This window comes from Podarcis muralis, chromosome 1 (assembly GCF_964188315.1).
Source record: "Podarcis muralis chromosome 1, rPodMur119.hap1.1, whole genome shotgun sequence".
In the NCBI taxonomy this organism is placed as follows: Eukaryota; Metazoa; Chordata; class Lepidosauria; order Squamata; family Lacertidae; genus Podarcis; species Podarcis muralis.
In genome coordinates this window covers 22,824,016-22,843,195 of record NC_135655.1, presented here as the reverse complement: position 1 = coordinate 22,843,195, position 19,180 = coordinate 22,824,016, and the positions used below count along the sequence as shown (strand labels likewise).

Sequence of the window (19,180 nt, the reverse complement as noted above, 5' to 3'; positions counted from 1 at the left end):
CATGAAAGTTAAGATATAAAACACAATATAGAAGCATAAGAGCCTGCTGGATCAGACCAGTGGCCCATCTAGTCCAGCATCCTGTTCCCACAGTGGCCAACCAGAAGCATAAAAGCAGGACCTGAGTTCAGCAGCATCTTCCCTACTTGTGATTTGCAGCAACTGGACCCACATCTGCATAGTAGCTGTGGACAACTGTGTCCTGAGTCATCCAACATAGGATGTCCTTGAGTTCTGGTTTTATGAGAGAGAGAAGAACAGTGCATAGTTATCAACTATGAACTTGTTCCCACAGGGGGCAGTGGTGGCCACCAGTCTGGTTGGCTTTAAAAGAGGACGAGACAATTTCATGGAGGACAATGCTATGATGACTATGTTCTACCTCCACTATCAGAGGCAGTGTGCTGGGAACTGCAGGTGGAAACAGGGCTGTTGCACTCATGTCCTGCTTGCCGACTTCCCACAGGCATCTGGCTGGCTCCAAGAGAACAGGATGCTGGATTGGATTAGCCTTTACCCTGATCCACCATGCTCTCCTTATGTTCTTCTTTTGTGCAAAGAGGTTCAATCACAGGCATCTCCAAGAAGGGCTGGGAAAGAGCCTCTGTTTCAAACCCCGAAGAGCCGCTGCTATGCTGAGCTAGACAGGCCAATAGTCTGAGTCAGTACAAGGCAGCTTCCTATGGCTCTAATATAGGATAAAACAGCTAAAAGCATCTACAATATCACAACAATACACAATGCAGTAATAACAAAACCAATAATCTCTTTTAGCAAACAATCCAGCACAAAGACTAAAACAGACCACTAAAAACACCGATCCACCCCCTCAATTAAAACCAATCTGGGAGGGGGGAAAAACGTTTTCAAGGCATAACAAGGGTAGGATCTAGACACATACAAAAACCGTTCTGAAAATGCTTTTTTAAAAAGCCTTTTAAAAAAATAGATTGAATTTTCCATAAGGGTCACCATCGTCATCTTGTGCCAAATTGTATATTACACTTAAAAGACAATTAAAACGTTTTATTTGAGGCTATATAGTTGAGTCCAAGGATGGCACCAATTGTATTTCCTGAGGGAGGTCCACCATTTTGAAGCAACCACTTAAACATAACCCCATTCTAAAGGGCATTACTTTTACCAGTTGCAGAGAAGTCCTCCATTCACAAACTTCAAGGAGTCCATCACAAACTTCAAGGATCAAGGAGTTTCACAAAGCTGACCACACACGAAAAGGACATGATCCTAACCCCCATAATTGAAATTGTTCTTCTTCCTGTGTGATACTATAGGTTTTGGCACAGTGACCTGTGGGATTTCATGAGGGGATTTAGCTTATGAGCCACCCAGCTCATAAATCCATTTGGGGTAAGTAAACTACCAAGAAATCAGCCACCCCAACCAAGGAAATCTTTTTGCCTCAATAGACCAGTACCAGTCAGCTGATGATATGGCATGACCCCTGTAATGCTTCATTGGTCTGACCAAGAAAGAGACTGGTTATTATCCTCAGAAGGCAAGATTGCCAACTGGCAGTTCTGTCTAGTCTGGTTAGTTCAACTTCAGACGCTGTCTAAGAGAAGCCGCTGCTTCTTCTGGATCAGTTAAAAACAAAAACCAAACCGATATTGCTGGGTGTCATCAGCATAGTAATAGCACCACATTCCAAATGTTCAAATGATCTTTCTCAGCTGTTTTGATACAGATGTTGAATGCCGGGAGAATAAAATGAACACCTGTGGCACTCTGCAAGACAAAGCCCTTGGGGGGGGGGGCGCTGGTTTAAAATTCCTCAGCCCAATTCTCCAAGAATGCCTGGAAAGGACAAAGTGCAGCCCGTCAATGCTAGTCCCATTGCTCCTACCATTTCCTGAAGATGACCCAGAAAAAAGTCGTGATCTATTATACTGTAGCAGAAGCAGCAGAGGTGTCCAAAACAAATCAATCAACAGAGAAGTAGTTCTTCTACCCACCACCACATGCAGATAACTCACCAAGCCCTTTAAAAGCATATTCAGGATACAAATACAAGTCACATTAGTGAGAGTTAAGTGTTGGATTTTTTAATGTGTGTTTGTGTGTTCTTTGTCATGTCAGAGGACTGTTCTTACCCTTCTAGCTTGCACTACCACATTCCTCATCAGTGATGTGCATGAAGCGTTAGCTGGAGGTGGGGAGACAGGTTGCTTCTTTTTACAGCTGTTCACTTCAGTTCTAAAATATAATGGCCCATTGAGCCTTGCAGCTGGGGCTTGCATGGCTAGGTCCATCTGTGCAGGAGTCACTTTGCTATTTACTGGACGGTGCCTGAACACATTGCATTTTCAACCTACAGTACTGCATATTCTTAACACAATCCAACAAACTGTGTTTACTACAAGGCATGCTTCGCAAAAACACTTTTCTAATCCAGCCAACAGCATGTGTAAAACTGGATTTTATGCACATATCAGTGCAGTTACACAATCAATGATGCTCATACTAAACTCTGATGAGCACATCCTAAACCGACTGTGTACTTGCTTCCTTCAAACTTGTGGTCCAGCTGAAAGGTGGGCTGGAATTGATAAAATAATTTTTGTATCATCTTGGAATGCCTGAACATGCCCAGCCATTCTTATCACGCTGTCAAAGGATGGTAAATGGGACACAGGTCAATAGTTGGTCCAATAGTAGTCTGTCACAGTAGACTTGATTTGGTTCAGCGACTGCACTCAGGGCACTCCTGTTTGGTCCATGATTTCCAGGCACGGGTCAGACAGGTTCTTCTTTTGTCCCAACACTTTCCCTGGGAACTCCCACAATTTACTGCTGAATCTGAGCAAATATCAATTGAGTTTTCTGCAGGTTGATGTTTGTCCTGATTAAGCAGTAAACAGAGGGTTTTCCTGGGGGAAGCAGTGGGGCAAAAGAAAAAAACCTCTCGGACCTATGGCTAGAAGTAACGAATCAAATGAAAGAAATAACCAGAAGACATCTGGAGCAGAGCATCTGACGCCTGGCCAATGAACTAGTGTTTCTAGAAATGTTACTTGACTTCTTTCCAAGATGGGGAAGAGTGGCAGCAAAGGAAAATGGACAAGTCAATCCTAATCTAGTTTGAGGACCAGCCTAGCCAAAATATGTTACAAGGGGGGGGGGGGATCCTAGGACAGGGAAAATTTGACAACCATTCCATATATCTGCATGCACAAGCAAAACATGAGTGTGAGATTATATATATATATATATATATATATATATATATATATATATATAGTTGAAATTCAATGCAAACCATAAAATCCAGTTTTCTTGCTTAGCCAAGCTATCAAAAGTCATCTCTAATGAAAATGACATAAAGCATCTAATACTTAGACTGTGAGGATACTCCAGGAAAGTATGAATTAGGAGACAAGAGGCATTTTGACTGTTGACTCCTATATGAAGTGCTGATGGACCTTCTATTAAGAATCACTATTCTTATGTAGCTCCAGTTTGTCTTCTCACAAGGTTCTGTAAAATTCACTGAATAAACCAGTATTTCACACATTACATAGTGAGAACCTGGGTTTGCTGCTGAGCGTGGCAAGAAATCGAAGGCAATCCTGACTCTCTAATAGGCAGCATTTATGCTTCTGAAATGCAGAACTAATAATTTATCTGTTCTAGCGACAAGACACAGAGAACAGCATCAACCTCAAACTTGTCTCTGCCTATGGAGTCTGGCAGTGCACTCAAATTATCTGGCCAATGTGCAAATGTTGAAGAGCCAATTCATATTTTCTATATATTTTGGCCAAACATCTTGATTATGGCATAGAACTGCAGCCAGTTTTAGGTTTGGAACCAAACCGAAGAGAAACAAACAAAGCTGAACCAAGAAATATAAGGCAAGAGCCAAGAATAGCAATCAATTTTATGTGTCAGTGTGAACGCTGCCATCTCTAGACGCTACACAGGACCTGCAGGCAACACAGTTTTCCAGAAATCTGAGGGCTGCTTTGACATTTAAACAGCACTATGGAACCCAGTTGAAACATGTTCCACATTGATGGCTGCTCCGGGCTGCAGTTCTAATGGTAGAGTGGCTTGTCACACGGATCCCCTACATAATACAGTACAGTGAGATGCTGTGACACTACCAGACATGAACATGCTATATTTTATACTTGCCAGACTGAACAACTGCAACACCATAACAGTTTCCTCCGCATGAACAAAATACAATGGTACCTCAGGTTAAGAACTTAATTCGTTCTGGAGGTCTGTTCTTAACCTAAAACTGTTCTTAACCTGAGGTACCACTTTAGCTAATGGGGCCTCCCGCTGCCGCTGCACGATTTCTGTTCTCATCCTGAAGCAAAGTTCTTAACCCAAGGTACTATTTCTGGGTTAGCGGAGTCTGTAACCTGAAGCATCTGTAACCTGAGGTACCACTGTAAAGGATTTTGGCCTGGGAAGAAAAAGCGCTTAGCATGAGATGCTAAGGAGGAGAACCAGGCCTCATATAAGGGCTTAACTGGTGAAGAAACTGAAGCACAGGCTTCTCTTTAAATATCTTTAGATTGCAAGCCTGAGGGCAGGAACCGTCTTATTACTGATCATTGCAAGCTGCTCTGGGAGTCATTTCAGCTGAAGAACAGGGTAAATAAGTAAATAAGTAAATAAAGATAATTCCAGCACAGCTTGTTCATGTGACCACAAGAGTGGGTTGCTTCAATTGTTCTGATCACCAGAGAACATGGCTATAATTAAATTGAAGAAAGAGAGAAAACTCAGATTTATCCCAACAAGACAAACTCAGGTGGGGAAGTTGTGACTCTCTAGACTCTAACTCCCATCAGCCCCAGCCAACATCGCCTTTGGTAAGCGATGATGGGAGCAGCAACTTGTGGAAGGCCCCCACTCCACCCCTCTCCACTTTACATCATGGCTAGGAGGAAGACAGAATTGTGCGCTCGTGTTCTTCAAACCTGTGTGCATAATAAAGCATTTCAGTACTTTCTTGAATGTCCATCCATATGCTCTGTAAGCTAATGATTATTTAGGATTGTGCAAATACACTGCTACATGTAATAATAATAACAACTTTATTATTTGTACCCCGCCCATCTGACTGGGTTGCCCCAGCCACTCTGGGCACCACTTTTTCTACCAGTGAAAAGTGCAAAAATCTGTGAGAAAATGGCCATTACCCTAATGTACAACTACCCATGTTTCCCAAGGCAATAAGTACATGTGCAGATGCCCTCTGTGGAATAGAGAGATCCCCCCCCCCAATCATTTAGTGACTTGTAAAGAAAATTTGCTAATGGGCCAAGATCATTTGTTCATTCCTTGCATTCTTTTACCCAGCATGTAAAATGGTTCCCATGCTATGTTAAATTACTATCAGAACAGACTGAACTAACAGACACATGCTGAATTTAATGGACTTGGCAATGCTGAAATTAGGAGAAAAAGAAAAGCTTGAACAGAAGGAAAGCAAGGAGAGTGAACAGTGTGGAGAATAAGCAACTAATAAAGAAAGCTGGTCAGACACAGTGATGAGCTATGTTTTAGTGTTATATGAATTTCTCTTGGTTTTGTGGGTTCCACCCTCCCTTCTGGCACAAATGCAAGCAGAAGACTGAAAGCTTTGGCTTTCAATTCTAACTAACCATGTTTACTCATTATATCTGCACCCAGACAAACTGTAATTTGTCTTAACTATGGTTTAGCAAAACATGCTGTGCGCACACACACACACACACACACACGAGCCCAAGTGTTGTAACTACATCCAGCAAACCAGATCAATGATATGTACTGTACTGTACAGTACCAGACAGATTCAGATATCTGAAATCAAATCTCCACATAGCCACGTCTCTGTCTAATATAACTCTCAGGGTTCTTAAGAAGTTAATATGAGTGAGAGAGACACTCTGTATACTCCCTGACCTCCCTGAAGGAAGGTCTGGATAAAAAATGCAATAAATAATTCAACTCTGCAAACCGAAACAGTGTGAGCAAAATCTTCCAAACTGGCCCTGGTCCATACAATCCATGGCCTCTCTGGCCAATACTCTTGATAGCTATTTTCTTACTAGACCCACTGCTTGAGAGGATATGGGACACAGTTTTGCCTCATGGAATTTAGAAGTCCCTTTGTTCACGTAGTCAGGCCCTGCCTGTCTTCCAATTGTAGTATGGATTTTGCCTGGCAGGAGGAGGCTGGGAGCCAATTGTATCAAGACAAGCGCATGGAAACATGAAAGCATGAAAGCTGCTCACTCCTTCGTTGTTTTCATGACCAAACAGCTGTCCGCACAAACCAAAACTGGACTTCAAAGTATTTTATCTGGTTCCTAGGTAAAACTGTTACCCACAATTTATGTGGTAAGGAGAATAAATTTATTTTCAAAAGTTATGAGAGATGTATCAAGATATCCCATACTGAAACAGATCACCTCTTTTTGGGGTTTTCATTTTTTATTTTTACATACACTGGCTGAAGAGAGACAATATGAAGCCACGTACACACACACACACACACACACACACACACACACACACTTGTGCTGCTGCTTTATGTATGCCCCTAAAAGTCAAGGGATTTCTACCAATCTCTTCTTTTAAAAAAAACAAAAACTTTTTAAGAGCAAAAAGACCTCTACAGAACAAAGAATAGCTAAAATATTAACAATCATATTAACAATTCAATTATTTGTTTTATTCCCACATTTTTTGGAAACAAAATATTGCAAACCTATTCTAAGAAACATAGGATGAGCACAGATAAACAAGCAAACAACAAAAATAATTTCATCATAACTTATTCCAAGAGACACCAGCCAAAACAGATTTACAAACCTATTCCAAGGAACAGGAGCCAAAGAGGGAGAGGGAAGGAAATAATATTGTTTTAATATGACCTTGGGGGGATATCTATATATTTATTTATATTATCTCTAGCACCACTTTTCTGCCTATATCGTTATTCCAATATAAAGTAAAATCTTTCCATCTACTTGATATGTTTTCCCCCTAGCCATTGAAACATCCCAATTTTATTTTATTTGTACTCTGAAATAAATAGCAATATATATATAAAAAAACATATGAAGATTAAAAGTTTTGGCCTGCTAATTTACTGGAGAGCTTCATAATGCCAAAAATGGAATTGAAAAATAAAAGATTTTTTGCCTGGGAAAAGACATAAGGAGAATGCACTTAATATGAGATGCAGAATGCTGATAAGGATGAGTTTCAGTCTCCTGTTTCTACAACTTTTCCATCTCCCTAAATTTAAAACTGTACTCCTGCTCCATTTCTTATTTTCCATTTCCCTGCACTCAGACCTTCCCAAAGGAAATAACAATAGAAGGGTTATAGCTGCTACCTTTTTACATATGGGGAAATAGTTGCATGGCAGACAGATGTTCACCAGGTGAAACATTTTCCATCAGTGCTGTTTCATGCCAGGAGATACTAGACCAGTTCCATTTCTGTCTCACGTGGAATTCTGAAAGGCACAGAACTCTTCTTCCCGAAATGTGGCAAGTATAGGAACTTAATAAGTTGCCTTATACCAAATTAGGCTATTGATCCATTTAGCTCAGCACTGTTTACACTGACCAGCAGGGCTTCTCCAGGGTTTCAAACAGGATATTCCCAGCAATATCTGAAGATGCTAGAGAATAAACCAGGGATCTCCTTCATGCAAAAGCAGATGTTTTACCACTGAGCTACAGCCCTTCCCCAGCAATGCATACCTTAGAATCCCCCACTGCTGGGAGATGAAACAACCACAGCATCATCTGCTCATTAATATCTAATGACCACTGATGGCTGGGGGCTACTAGCTATATGTCATATCCAACCTGCTTTGCGGGGAAGGGCAGTGAAGAAAAGAGTTTTTTTTTTTTTTTAATGTACTCAGCAATAGATAACCAAGTCATAGAATCACAGAATTGTAGAGTCAGAAGAGACCCTGAGGACCATCTAGTTCAACCCTTTACAATGCAGGAATATGCATCTATAATAATAATAATAATAATAATAATAATAATAATAATAATAATAATTTATTATTTATACCCCACCCATCTGGCTGAGTTTCCCCAGCCACTCTGGGCAGCTCCCAATCAAGTGCTAAAAACAGTACAGCATTAAATATTAAAAACTTCCCTGAAGTTTCCCTTAAGATGTCTTCTGAATGTCAGGTAGTTGTTTATCTCTTTGACATCTGATGGGAGGGCGCCACTACCGAGAAGGCCCTCTGCCTGGTTCCCTGTAGCCTCACTTCTCACAATGAGGGAACCGCCAGAAGGCCCTTGGAGCTGGACCTCAGTGTCTGGGCTGAACGATGGGGGTGGAGACGCTCCTTTAGGTATACTGGGCCGAGGCCATTTAGGGCTTTAAAGGTCAGCACCAACACTTTGAATCGTGCTTGGAAACAGACTGGGAGCCAATGCAGATTTCTCAGAACCGGTGTTATGTGGTCCCGGCGGCCACTCCCAGTCACCAGTCTAGCTGCCGCATTCTGGATTAATTGCAGTTTCCGGGTCACCTTCATAGGTAGCCCCACATAGAGTGCGTTGCAGTAGTCCAAGCTGTCCCATATGGAGGTTGAACCTGCAACCTTGGGGTTATCAGCTATCCAAATGCATCTCCCTAGCAAGCAGAGGGGCCTCGTGGGCTCCCAGGGTATGTTGCTGCTTTTGGAAACTGATGCAGCTTTGAAACTAGACTGTTTCTCTGGGTGCACATACATGCATCTCTAGGCTCATGCTATGATTTTGCAAATAGAAAAGTATTACAAAAATACAGCCATCTCTGCTGACAAGGAAGCAAATCCCATAGAAGGCTACTGTCTGAACTTCCTACCAGCTGAGGAAGAGGAGAGCATGGGATTTTCTCTTTGTTTCCTTTTATCACTGTTCCTAGGTTTCCCCTTCTGTTACAAATGATTCCCCCCCCCCTTTCCTTACCCATTTCCATGTTTTCATATCTTTGCTTTTTCATGCAGCCACTCTGCATTAAACATTCTAGCAGGAAAGCTGCTGCTTCTTTTTTTGAAAAGTCTACCCATTGCGTTTCTTTCTAACAATTCTGAACGAGGATTACGAAAATCATTGTGAAGCAGGAAATGGCAGGGGTGGGGTGAAGGGAAATTGGAAGCGACTTTCAGCTTAGCTTATGAATGTGTAATGAAAGAACGTGAGGCTTTGCTTCAGTCACGGTGTGCCAAGGAGGGATACTGAACAAAAGGGTCATTATTATGGCTGAGCATTCTAAGAGCTTACAAGAAAAACAGTCAGAAATGGAATAAGTTAAAAGGGGTCACAGCCAGATCAAAAACGTTGGCCTAGATTTAGTGCTTTATGCTTTGCTTCAGGAATGCAATTTACTCCCACCTGGATCCAAGCAGCTTCATAGCAGTTGTGTCTATGGTGGTATTCCCCCGTACACGTAGATATGTCTAGCTTGCTTGCTTGGGCTGCAATGCCCTAATCCATGTTGTTTAAGCATTTTTTTAAATCCTCCACTCATGTTTCAAATATGTCAAACATGCAAATGGCAGAGCTCCTCTTGGTAACATGATTCATGTCAATTCAGCACTTGTATAAACCATGTGAGTTACTCCAAAGTATGGGGCATACGGGGTGTATGGGGAGAGGCACTATCATGCTCCTTCTGGGGTAATTCGGCCACCACTGGTCCCCACCCTGCACTCAGCTCTCGTTTGTTGCTCCTAGAAGCTGCCAGTATGTGACAGTGCCCCACCCTGGGCAGCAGCTTTGACCGGTCGGCTAAACCAGGTGAGGGTAGCCGATAGGTCATAAACCCTTGGTGAGTCTTGTCTATCTCCTGCATGTGAAGACAAGTTCTGGCAGATTGAGCGAACAAGACCAATAGTGGGTCCCATGATCAAGAAGGCAGTTTCTGCATGTGTTGTTGAAGGAAATGAAGGGCAGATGGGGCTCAGGAACCTGATAAGGTAGCCCATCTAGGAGTTGGGTCATTTCCACAGAATGGAAGATGGCAGGATCCCCAAGGATGTGCTCTATGGAGAGCTGGATTCAGGCACCAGGCCCATTGGCAGACCAACTCTAAGATGTCTGCAAACGAGACATGATGGCTGGCAACATCAACCCCGCTGTGTGGGAATCCCATGCAGATGACCATAGTGCCTGGAGACAGACAGAGAGGTTGTGTATCCACAGCAGTGACCGGAAGAGGAATAACCTCTGGAATGAGCTCAAAGAGAAGAAACGGCATGGTGCACCTGCATCAGCACAACTGGACGCCTTCATCTGCCCTAGCTGCAGTAAAACATGTCTCTTCCATATTGGTCTCTACAGCCACAACAGGTGCTGTAACTCTCCAATGGTTTGACTTCACTCCTTCATTGTCTCCTGAGATAGACAGATGCCAACAACTTCAAAATTGCTGCTGCTGCTAGATTAGATACACCATTTGCCTCCTCTAGCAAGGCAATAATTTAATTCTTAAATGCATATAGTGGTCTCTCTAAGCCAGTACTGGAACCGCAATGCGGGAATCACAGCTAAATTGTTGAAGACCCCCTTCAGTTCTTTCGCACTAAGAAACCAGAAGTTCAGTGTGTAGCAATCACACTAGACTCCTATAATCACAGGAAAAGAAAGAAAGCTTTCCAGTCCACAACCCTAAGGCATGCCAGAAACGTCTGCCAAATGTAGGAATACTTAGAACAATCTTGATGGCTTCAGCAAATTGGGCAAATCATAATCTACAGTGGAAGAGACACACGCCCTTGGTCACTAGCCAATCTGATAAGTGAAAACCCCTTCTCAGTCTCAAATATGCAATTTAGCTGGAGAACTAAATGTGAAGAAATGCCTACCCTACAAGCCTGCAGCCATGGCCATTTCAGATGACCCCCAGAATAAATGGATTTCAAGATGCAGAGTTGGGAATAACCACTGCCTGGATCTCAGGGAGTCCTTGCTGTGAATACTGAACAGTACTGGGGCAGATGGACTGATGCTGAGACTCAGGATAAGGCAGTTTCATATGTCTGTGAGTGCAGAGGAGGGATAGAGGAGAAATTTGGTACAGTGAACATTTTAATGTGGACTTTTCTAATTCACAGTTGCCAATAGAATATACGGACCAAAATGCACCTATCCTTCAGAATTCACACTTCCACGAATTTTGTAATGCAGTTTCTCCAATCACTGTGTACAAAAAACAAAAACAAAACAACAACACGCTGACAAACATAAAATTTGCAAACCAATGTAGAAATGTTACAAATTGAATTTAAAATTTGCAAACCAATGTAAAAATGTTACAAATTGAACTTAAAATAAAAAAGAGAAACTGAGAGAAAGCCAGATTGACTGGTTTTGTCAACCCCTAGTTCTTAGTAAATGAAGAACCTTCACAATGCAGGAAGAAAGTAGGGTTCCCAGGTCCTATCCTGGAGACTTTGCTTATCACTTTAAGAGTTCAGAGCCAACGAGGGAGTATGTGTTGGGGGTAGTGAACTCTTGCCCTTCTGCTCCAACGGTCCTCTTGACTACCTTTATTTGCCACATTCAGTGGGATGTAAGCTGGAGAGAATGGTGAGTGAATGAACCATATGGAATAGCAGGGCAGGAAGTGGGCGACTGCATCCTTGCTCACTCTCTCAACCATTTAAATCAATGGACAGTCTTCCCACTTAGCTACATTCCCACACTGAATGCGCTAAGTGCTTTTGTGGATATTCATTGTATGAAGGAGTGAATATAATGTACCACATGGTACGTCAATGTTAACATGCAATGTACTAGACACTAGCCCATAAAATGTTTTAATAAAAATGAGTTTTTGAAAGCCCTCCAAAGATATCATATTAAATTAGATACCTCATATGAGCTGAAGAAGGGGAAAAAATCTCACCATCAATTACTATGAAATGATGGAACATAAATAGAACAGACAAGCCATAATGTCTGTTGTGTGTTTCATCTGACAATCTAGATCCGTCTTCACCAACCTGCTGCCCCACTCCAGATGTTTTGAAGAGCAACTGTCATCATCCCCAACCAGCAGAGCTGATGGGAACAGTAAACCAAAACATCTGGAGGGCATCAGGTTGGCAAAGGCAGCAGACAAATATGTTTGGACCATTGTACATAGAGGATGATGATGGACTGAATTACTGAAAGTAGCTGGCATGAGACAAAAACAGAGTTTCCAAAAAAGCAGCGCAGCCAAGCTTTTGGTCTCACTCTGCTCCCCTGGAATCCTATTAGTTTTACAACTTTTGATTCCATGTATACTAATGGGATGACCCCAGTGTGACGTCCTTATCCAAACAGACTGAACTTCACCAGGAATTACTTTTAACTTAAACCTTATGGGTTGAAGCTTGGACAAAATAAGGAAGCATCCTGTTGGGAAAAGACCACCATACTGGTATATTATCATGACCTGTGCCGGCATTGCAAGTGGATGTAAAGATGATCAGAGCTGTATTTGTTGTTGTTCTAGTCCCTGGGAACAGCTGCTACTGCCAAGCACACAGCTGCTTAGCTATAACAAGAGATGGTGCGTAACATGGATCATAACAGAAATGTTGTATATTCATCACTTAGACTTTTCAGGCTATGAGTGATCACCAAAGAAGAAGAAGAAGAAGCACTAGAAACCTACACACCTAATATTTGGGGTAGGGTTTTTTAATATAAAAAAATAGCTTCACTGTCATCAATTTGACCGTAAAAGGCTTGAGCGTTGGCAAAATAAATGAGGCCTCCATTAGGTTATACATTGAAGAAGGATGGTCTTCTCATTATCTGCCACTCTGAATATCTTCTCAACCGCACATACACTGAGGATTTGGGCCTCTTAAAAAACAAAACAGACTAGCTTCTGACTTAATACATGGACTTTTACATCAGTATATTCTTAGCTCACGTTTTTAGGCGCTACCCTAGTCTCTGGATTGTAAATCCTTTTAATTGATTTACCTTTTATGCTAAAGGGTGGGTAAGAAATCTAATAAATAATAACAGTGATTGATAAATAAAAAGAAAAACTGAGATAAAAAGATTAACTGTAATGAACTAGCATAAATACATTTGGTAGGTATATAAACACAGAGACAGATAAATGATAATTAAAAGCTCTCTCCTTATTCCATTTGGACTTTTATTTTATTTTTTGCTTTTGAAGTAGATGTATAGTTTTTTTTAAATAATTGCCATTAGGTTTCATAAAAATATTTTTATATAAGCAGTGTATTTATGTCAGTTTGTAACAGTTAATTTTCTTATCTCTATATTTTTTATTATCATATCTTCAATTTGTCAGGATTTAATCTCTTTTTTGCCCTGATAGATAGATAGATAAAATGTGAATAAACTGGGATAAAACTGGTGCAATAATAAAAATAGCAGGACAAATATTTCAGATTATTATAATAACACAGCCATCCATTAAAATAAAAAATAAATATTATGCAGGGATCTATAAGACATTTTGCTACTTACCCACACACTGGTTGCCTTCGCTCATTTGGTAACCAAACCGGCAAATGACTGGAGTTCGTGCAGCAGTTGGATAATTGGGAGCAGGAGCTGGGGCTGGAGGTGGTGGAGGATATGCATTAGGGTAAGGATTCAGATATGGCGATCGATAAACGGGATTTGTTCGTGGTATACAGAGATAGCCACCATTCTGGTTAACGCACACCATATCTCCTCTACAGGCCTCGACAATAGTCCGACATTCATCAACATCTGAAAGGATGCAGAAGGGAAAAAACAATGTATCTCTCTGCCAGTGAAAGGTTTATTTAGCAAATCAATCATTTGCTATTTAGATCAGTCAACAATTAATGTTTGTACATTTAATCAATTCATCATTTATATACATTGCGTGGACAGGCGGAGCCCCCCAAACCCTGGGCAGCCCCCGTGTGGAATAATGACTCAAGACAACGTGCTATGGAATTAAAATTGGCCACAACTTTATTATGTTTCGGATGTGGGTAGACCTTGGCTCAGGCATTGGGCGTTTATCCCTCCCAGTCCCCTGTCTGGGGAACATCAGGGTTATCCAGTGTGTGTGTGTGGGGGGGATGGGCTGGCTCTGGAGAACATATGTTCAAGCAGAGAGAGCCCACCCCCGTTACGGCGCCGTCGCAGGGGAGTGCAGTGACAACCTCTAGGCGTACAGCCAAAGCCTCCCCTCAAAACAACCCCTTTAACGGGGAACCCTGGCATCGCCACCACAAAGAGAAGGGGGCGTGGGTCATCCCCATTTAGGGAAGATAGACTAAAGGATTCCGCCCAAGGCCTGATACCGCCAAAGTTGTGATGTTTTGCTACAGGAAAGCCAAACGTGCCAATGCAGGAGAATTCCTTTCCGGCCCTTCAACAGTGACCTTGATGTAGCAGCGCCCGTGTACCTGTGGAGAAAAGGTTAACCTGCCAAAGAAGTCTTAACTGAGGGTGGGAAAAGCTCTGGAGCCAACTGTTGATTCCCAGGTAAGATCATCCCCCTATTGTGTGGGCAGGGAGGTTCCTCCCCCTACCTGGCCTGATCACCTTGGCAACGCCTCCCCAGGAGGGATTGGGCAACTGGCCGAGGTAGGCGGAGACCTCCAGGTATCCCACCTGGGGAAGGCGAAACCAAGCCTGTGCTAATGGTGCTGCATAGGGTCCAGGGGGATGCGCATGACCACTCAAAGGGCACCCCCATTTCATGTGGGGAGCGGTCATTTATAAACATTTCAATATAAGTGCCTTTTTTGTTACAGAAGTGCAGGAAAACTCAATAATAGTTTTTTTTTAATTAAGCCACTGCTAACTTTGGGGGGGGGGGGAGAAAGGCATTTTTAATACTTTCCCCCTATTACAGGAGAGAAATATGATGCTGCTAGACACTAGCAGAACATCAGCCACATCCACTGTGTGCTCAGCCCAGGAGTGACCCTAGAAACCTCCAGGACTATGTTGGTGACAACGCCCACATGCCACCCACACAGAGGGAGCCAATGGTTTTGTGAGAGTGACATCACACGCACCCAGCACCTTCATATACCCACCACAGGCAATATTATACCATAGTGCCTCCCATCTCATCAGCTGCAGAGGCAGAGCTTGCAACAGCCCCACCACGGCCAGTCCTCAGGCATTCCTCTAGAACTCCATTAGGCTCCACAAAAAGGTAGAAGGAACCTTCACTTCGCTGCCAATACATGGGGCTCTGCACAGTCCTCCTGTGTTCAAAGGTTCAAGACCAACCATAAGTGGGAAGAACCTTTTGTGTGGACAGGCGGAGTCCCCCCAACTCCAGGCGACTCCCGAGAGTAATAATGACTCAAGACAACGTGCTATGGGATTCAAATTGGCCGCAACTTTATTAAGTTTCAGATGTAGGGAGACCTTGGCTCAGGCATTGGGCGTTTATCCTTCCCAGTCCCCAGCCGGGGATCTGGGAGACATCAGGGTTATCCAGAATGTGTGGGGATTGGGCTGGCTCTGGAGAACATATGTTCAAGCAGAGAGCCTGCCCAAAATTTCGCCTCCATTGCAGGGGAGAGCAATGACAACCTCTCGGCGTATGGCCAATGCCTCCCCTCAATACCCCTTTAAAGGGGAACCCTGGGATCACCACCACAAGGGTGGTTCACCGCTTCACGCCCCCTCCCCCCATTTAGGAAGATAAAGGATTCCGCCCAAGGCCTGAAAGTTGTGACGTTTTGCTACGGGGAAGGCAAAACCTGCCAATGCAGGAAAATTCCTTTCTGGCCCTTCAACAGCGACCCTGACATAGCAGTGCCTATGGAGAAGTGCCTCTGTGGAGAAGAGGTTAACCTGCAAAAGAAGACTTTACTGAGGGAGGGGAGGGTGGGAGAAGCTCTGGAGCTGACTGCCGCTTTGCAGGTAAGATTCACCTTCTGTTGTGTGGGCAGGATGGTCCCTCCCCTTACCTGGCCAATCCCCTGGCAACGCCTCCTCAGGCGGGATTGGGCGACTGGCTGAGGTAGGCAGAGACCTCCAGGTACCCAGCCTGGGGAGGGCGAAGCCAGCCCAAACTACCAGGAGTTGCACTGGGATCCGGGGGGGCTGTGTGCGACCACGCAAAAGGAGCCCCCATTTGATGTGGAGAGTGGTCATTGTTAAGCAGCCATGGGGCAGGGCAGGTCACAAGAAGGGCAGCCACCGCACCATACTGACAGCAACAGCAACAGCATCCATTGGCTAACTGCATGAGGTATGGAGCTGGCAAGCAGGAGATGGGAGTTCAAGCTGCACCAGGGGGAAGAGGATATGTGTCCTCACAAGCTATCAGAATGCCATTCCCCCTCACCGCCCCAAAACCTCTCATGTTCTCATGCATGAGCCCACACTAAAAACACCACAGATGTCAGGGACTGATTGGCTGCAGAGGAATGGTGGGAGGAACCAGGTGGGAAGATGGCTCAGAGCCCAGGAAGTGCTAGTGGTCAGAGGGAGAAGACTGGGAAGAGAAGGTGTCAGAAGCTGAGGAGGTAACATGGTTTGGTGAGCTCGGAGTCTGTGGCAAAGAGAAGCCCAAAATCAGAGGCAGAAGCTGAAGCAGTAGAGTGGAACGACAGAGGCCAAGAGCAGAAATGAGTCAGGCTAGTGAAGAGTCATGTGTGGCTCCCCCTCCTGCTGCAACAGGTTCCTCTCCTCCCTGGTCTCCCAGAACCAGGAGAGGCATGAACAGGGCAGAGGAGATGCTATCATCATGCAAGCACAGTCTCAAATTGCTTGGGGGAAACCCTGGAGAGGAGAGGACTTAGGCAGCTGTGGGGAGGATGTGGGAACCTTCAGTCTCAGCAACTGCTTCATGGGGGCAAGACCTACCAGAGACGAGTCGCTATGCGTTCATTAGACCTGGCACTCTTTTTCAGACTGTGATTTTGCTAATAAAGAGTTAACTCCAACTTGTGATTTACTGCTGGCTCACGGCTAACAACAGAGCAGTTCCACAGCAGTGGAGAATAGAACATTATGGGGATAGCTGCCCAGAAGAGGGGGCTGCAGAGGGTAATGGGCTAAATGCCTCCCCATATGTTCTCAAATGGGAGCCTCCACTGGATCTCAGTCCTGGAAGGGTCCCTTCTCTTCACTAAAGGGCACTCTGGAGACAACTCAACATACATACATACATACATACATACATACATACATACATACATTTCATTAACTAAAACAATAGAAGGCTCATTGATATTACCTTGGTCTTGCCATGTCATGCAGATTGATAATGGTTTGTGCACAAGGTGAAGCAGTAATGCAATTTCCCAGATCCCCATTTTTAACATCCCGTCACACAGCTGCTAAGAACCATCTAATGGTGCAATAAAATGTAGACTCGCATTGGCAAGATCAACACAGGCCAACAGGGAGGTCTGACATAAACTAGACTACTCAAAAAGCCTCATCTAACCCACATCATTTTATCTTATCCTACTCTTACGTTTCTAGTGAAAATGTAAAAGATCCCATTCTTATTGCCTTCTCTACTATGGTTTCATTGCTAATTGCAAACTCCTGTAGCCCTTTTCCACTAACACATTTGTAAAAGAACATTGGGATACAAATTTCAGGCTTGTGGTTCCCCACCACCACCCCCGACACTGATGGTTTGATTTGGCAGCTGTGAAACTTGGCTCTGAATCTGGAACTGCAAGCTTCTTTTACACTCTTGCTTGCATAAACATGGTTACAGGATATTAAACTCTGAGGATTTGTTTCAGATCTCCTCTTAGCTCTCACCATTTGAAAGTTATTTCATGTGTCGTAATGAATTGACTTCAGACAGATACAAACTAATTAATAAGATTAGACTGCAGGCACCATTTTGGAGACCCTCTTCCTGTTTTGTCTCCTCTGCCAGAGAGCTAACAAATGAATGAATTTTGGGGAGGGTTCAGTGGGAGAGCATCTATTTTGCATGCAAAAGGTCCCTAGTCCAATCTCCGCCATCTCTCGCTAGAGTTGGGAAGGCTCCCTGTCTGAAAACTGCTGCCAATCAGTGTGGACAATATGGACCAGTGATTTGACTAAGTATATAACAGTTTCCTATGTTCCTAACTAAAGCTTTGGTGGTCATACTAAATACCACCAAATGAATACATGGATTCAACTGGCAAGTATGGATTTGAACCTAGATTATACGTTCAAAATCCAGCAGCCTACCTATTGTCAACACGTATTAATGACATCATCCCTAACTATAGCCATTTAGAATCATAAAGTTTGTAGTGACTCTGAGGATCATTTAGTTTTGTTGTTGTTTAGTCATTTAGTCGTGTCCGACTCTTCGTGACCCCATGGACCAGAGCACGCCAGGCACCTCTGTCCTCCACTACCTCCTGCAGTTTGGTCAAACTCATGCTGGTAACCTCGAAAACACTATCCAACCATCTCGTCCTCTGTCACCCCCTTCTCCTTGTGCCCTCCATCTTTCCCAGCATCAGTGTCTTCTCCAGGGAGTCTTCTCTTCTCATGAGGTGGCCAAAGTACTGGAGCCTCAGCTTCACGATCTGTCCTTCCAGTGAGCACTCAGGGCTGATTTCCTTAAGAATGGATGCATTTGATCTTCTTGCAGTCCATGGGACTCTCAAGAGTCTTCTCCAGCACCATAATTCAAAAGCATCAATTCTTCGGCGATCAGCCTTCTTTATGGTCCAGCTCTCACTTCCATACATCACTGCTGGGAAGACCATGGCTTTAATTTCGTGGCTGCTCATTTAGTTTAACCCCCTGCTAATGCAGGAAATCTGATGTTAAAGTATCCCTGATAGGTGGCTTTCCAGCCTCTGCTTAAACGCCTCTAACAAAGGAAAACAGGTCATGCCACCAATAAGTTATTCCTAACATTTAGTTGAAATCCCTTTGTAATTTAACCCATTGGTTTGGGTCCTACCCTCTGGAGGAACACAAAGTAGCAGATGCAGTTAACACCCTGAAACAGACATACTGAAGGACAGAACCATAACCAATATGCTACGATCAGACAAAGGCACTGTACATAATGAGTAGTCGAGTCCTAGTTCAAAGGAATTGATGCAATAAAATCCTACCTAAGCACTGGCCCGAGGTACGGTCCATCTCAAACCCATTTGAGCATTGTTGCTAAAAAGAGAAAAGAAAAGGACACTCAGTCAATGGAAACCTGGATAAACACAGATCAG

At 43.5% G+C, this 19,180-nt stretch overlaps 1 protein-coding gene across 3 annotated transcripts in view; it reads right to left on the bottom strand.

Annotated features, from left to right (window-relative positions):
* The window catches only part of FBLN5 (fibulin 5), a 57,202-nt gene that overhangs the window by 23,360 nt on the left and 14,662 nt on the right, over positions 1-19,180 (bottom strand). For 2 of the 3 annotated variants that reach the window (XM_028717481.2, XM_028717490.2), the window contains 2 exons: positions 19,070-19,121; positions 13,497-13,745 (listed from right to left, as the gene is read on the bottom strand). In XM_028717481.2, the coding sequence (XP_028573314.1) occupies positions 13,497-13,745; positions 19,070-19,121 (301 nt within the window). The remainder of the gene's footprint in view (positions 1-13,496; positions 13,746-19,069; positions 19,122-19,180) is intronic. The other variant, XM_077924651.1, reaches the window with a different exon arrangement.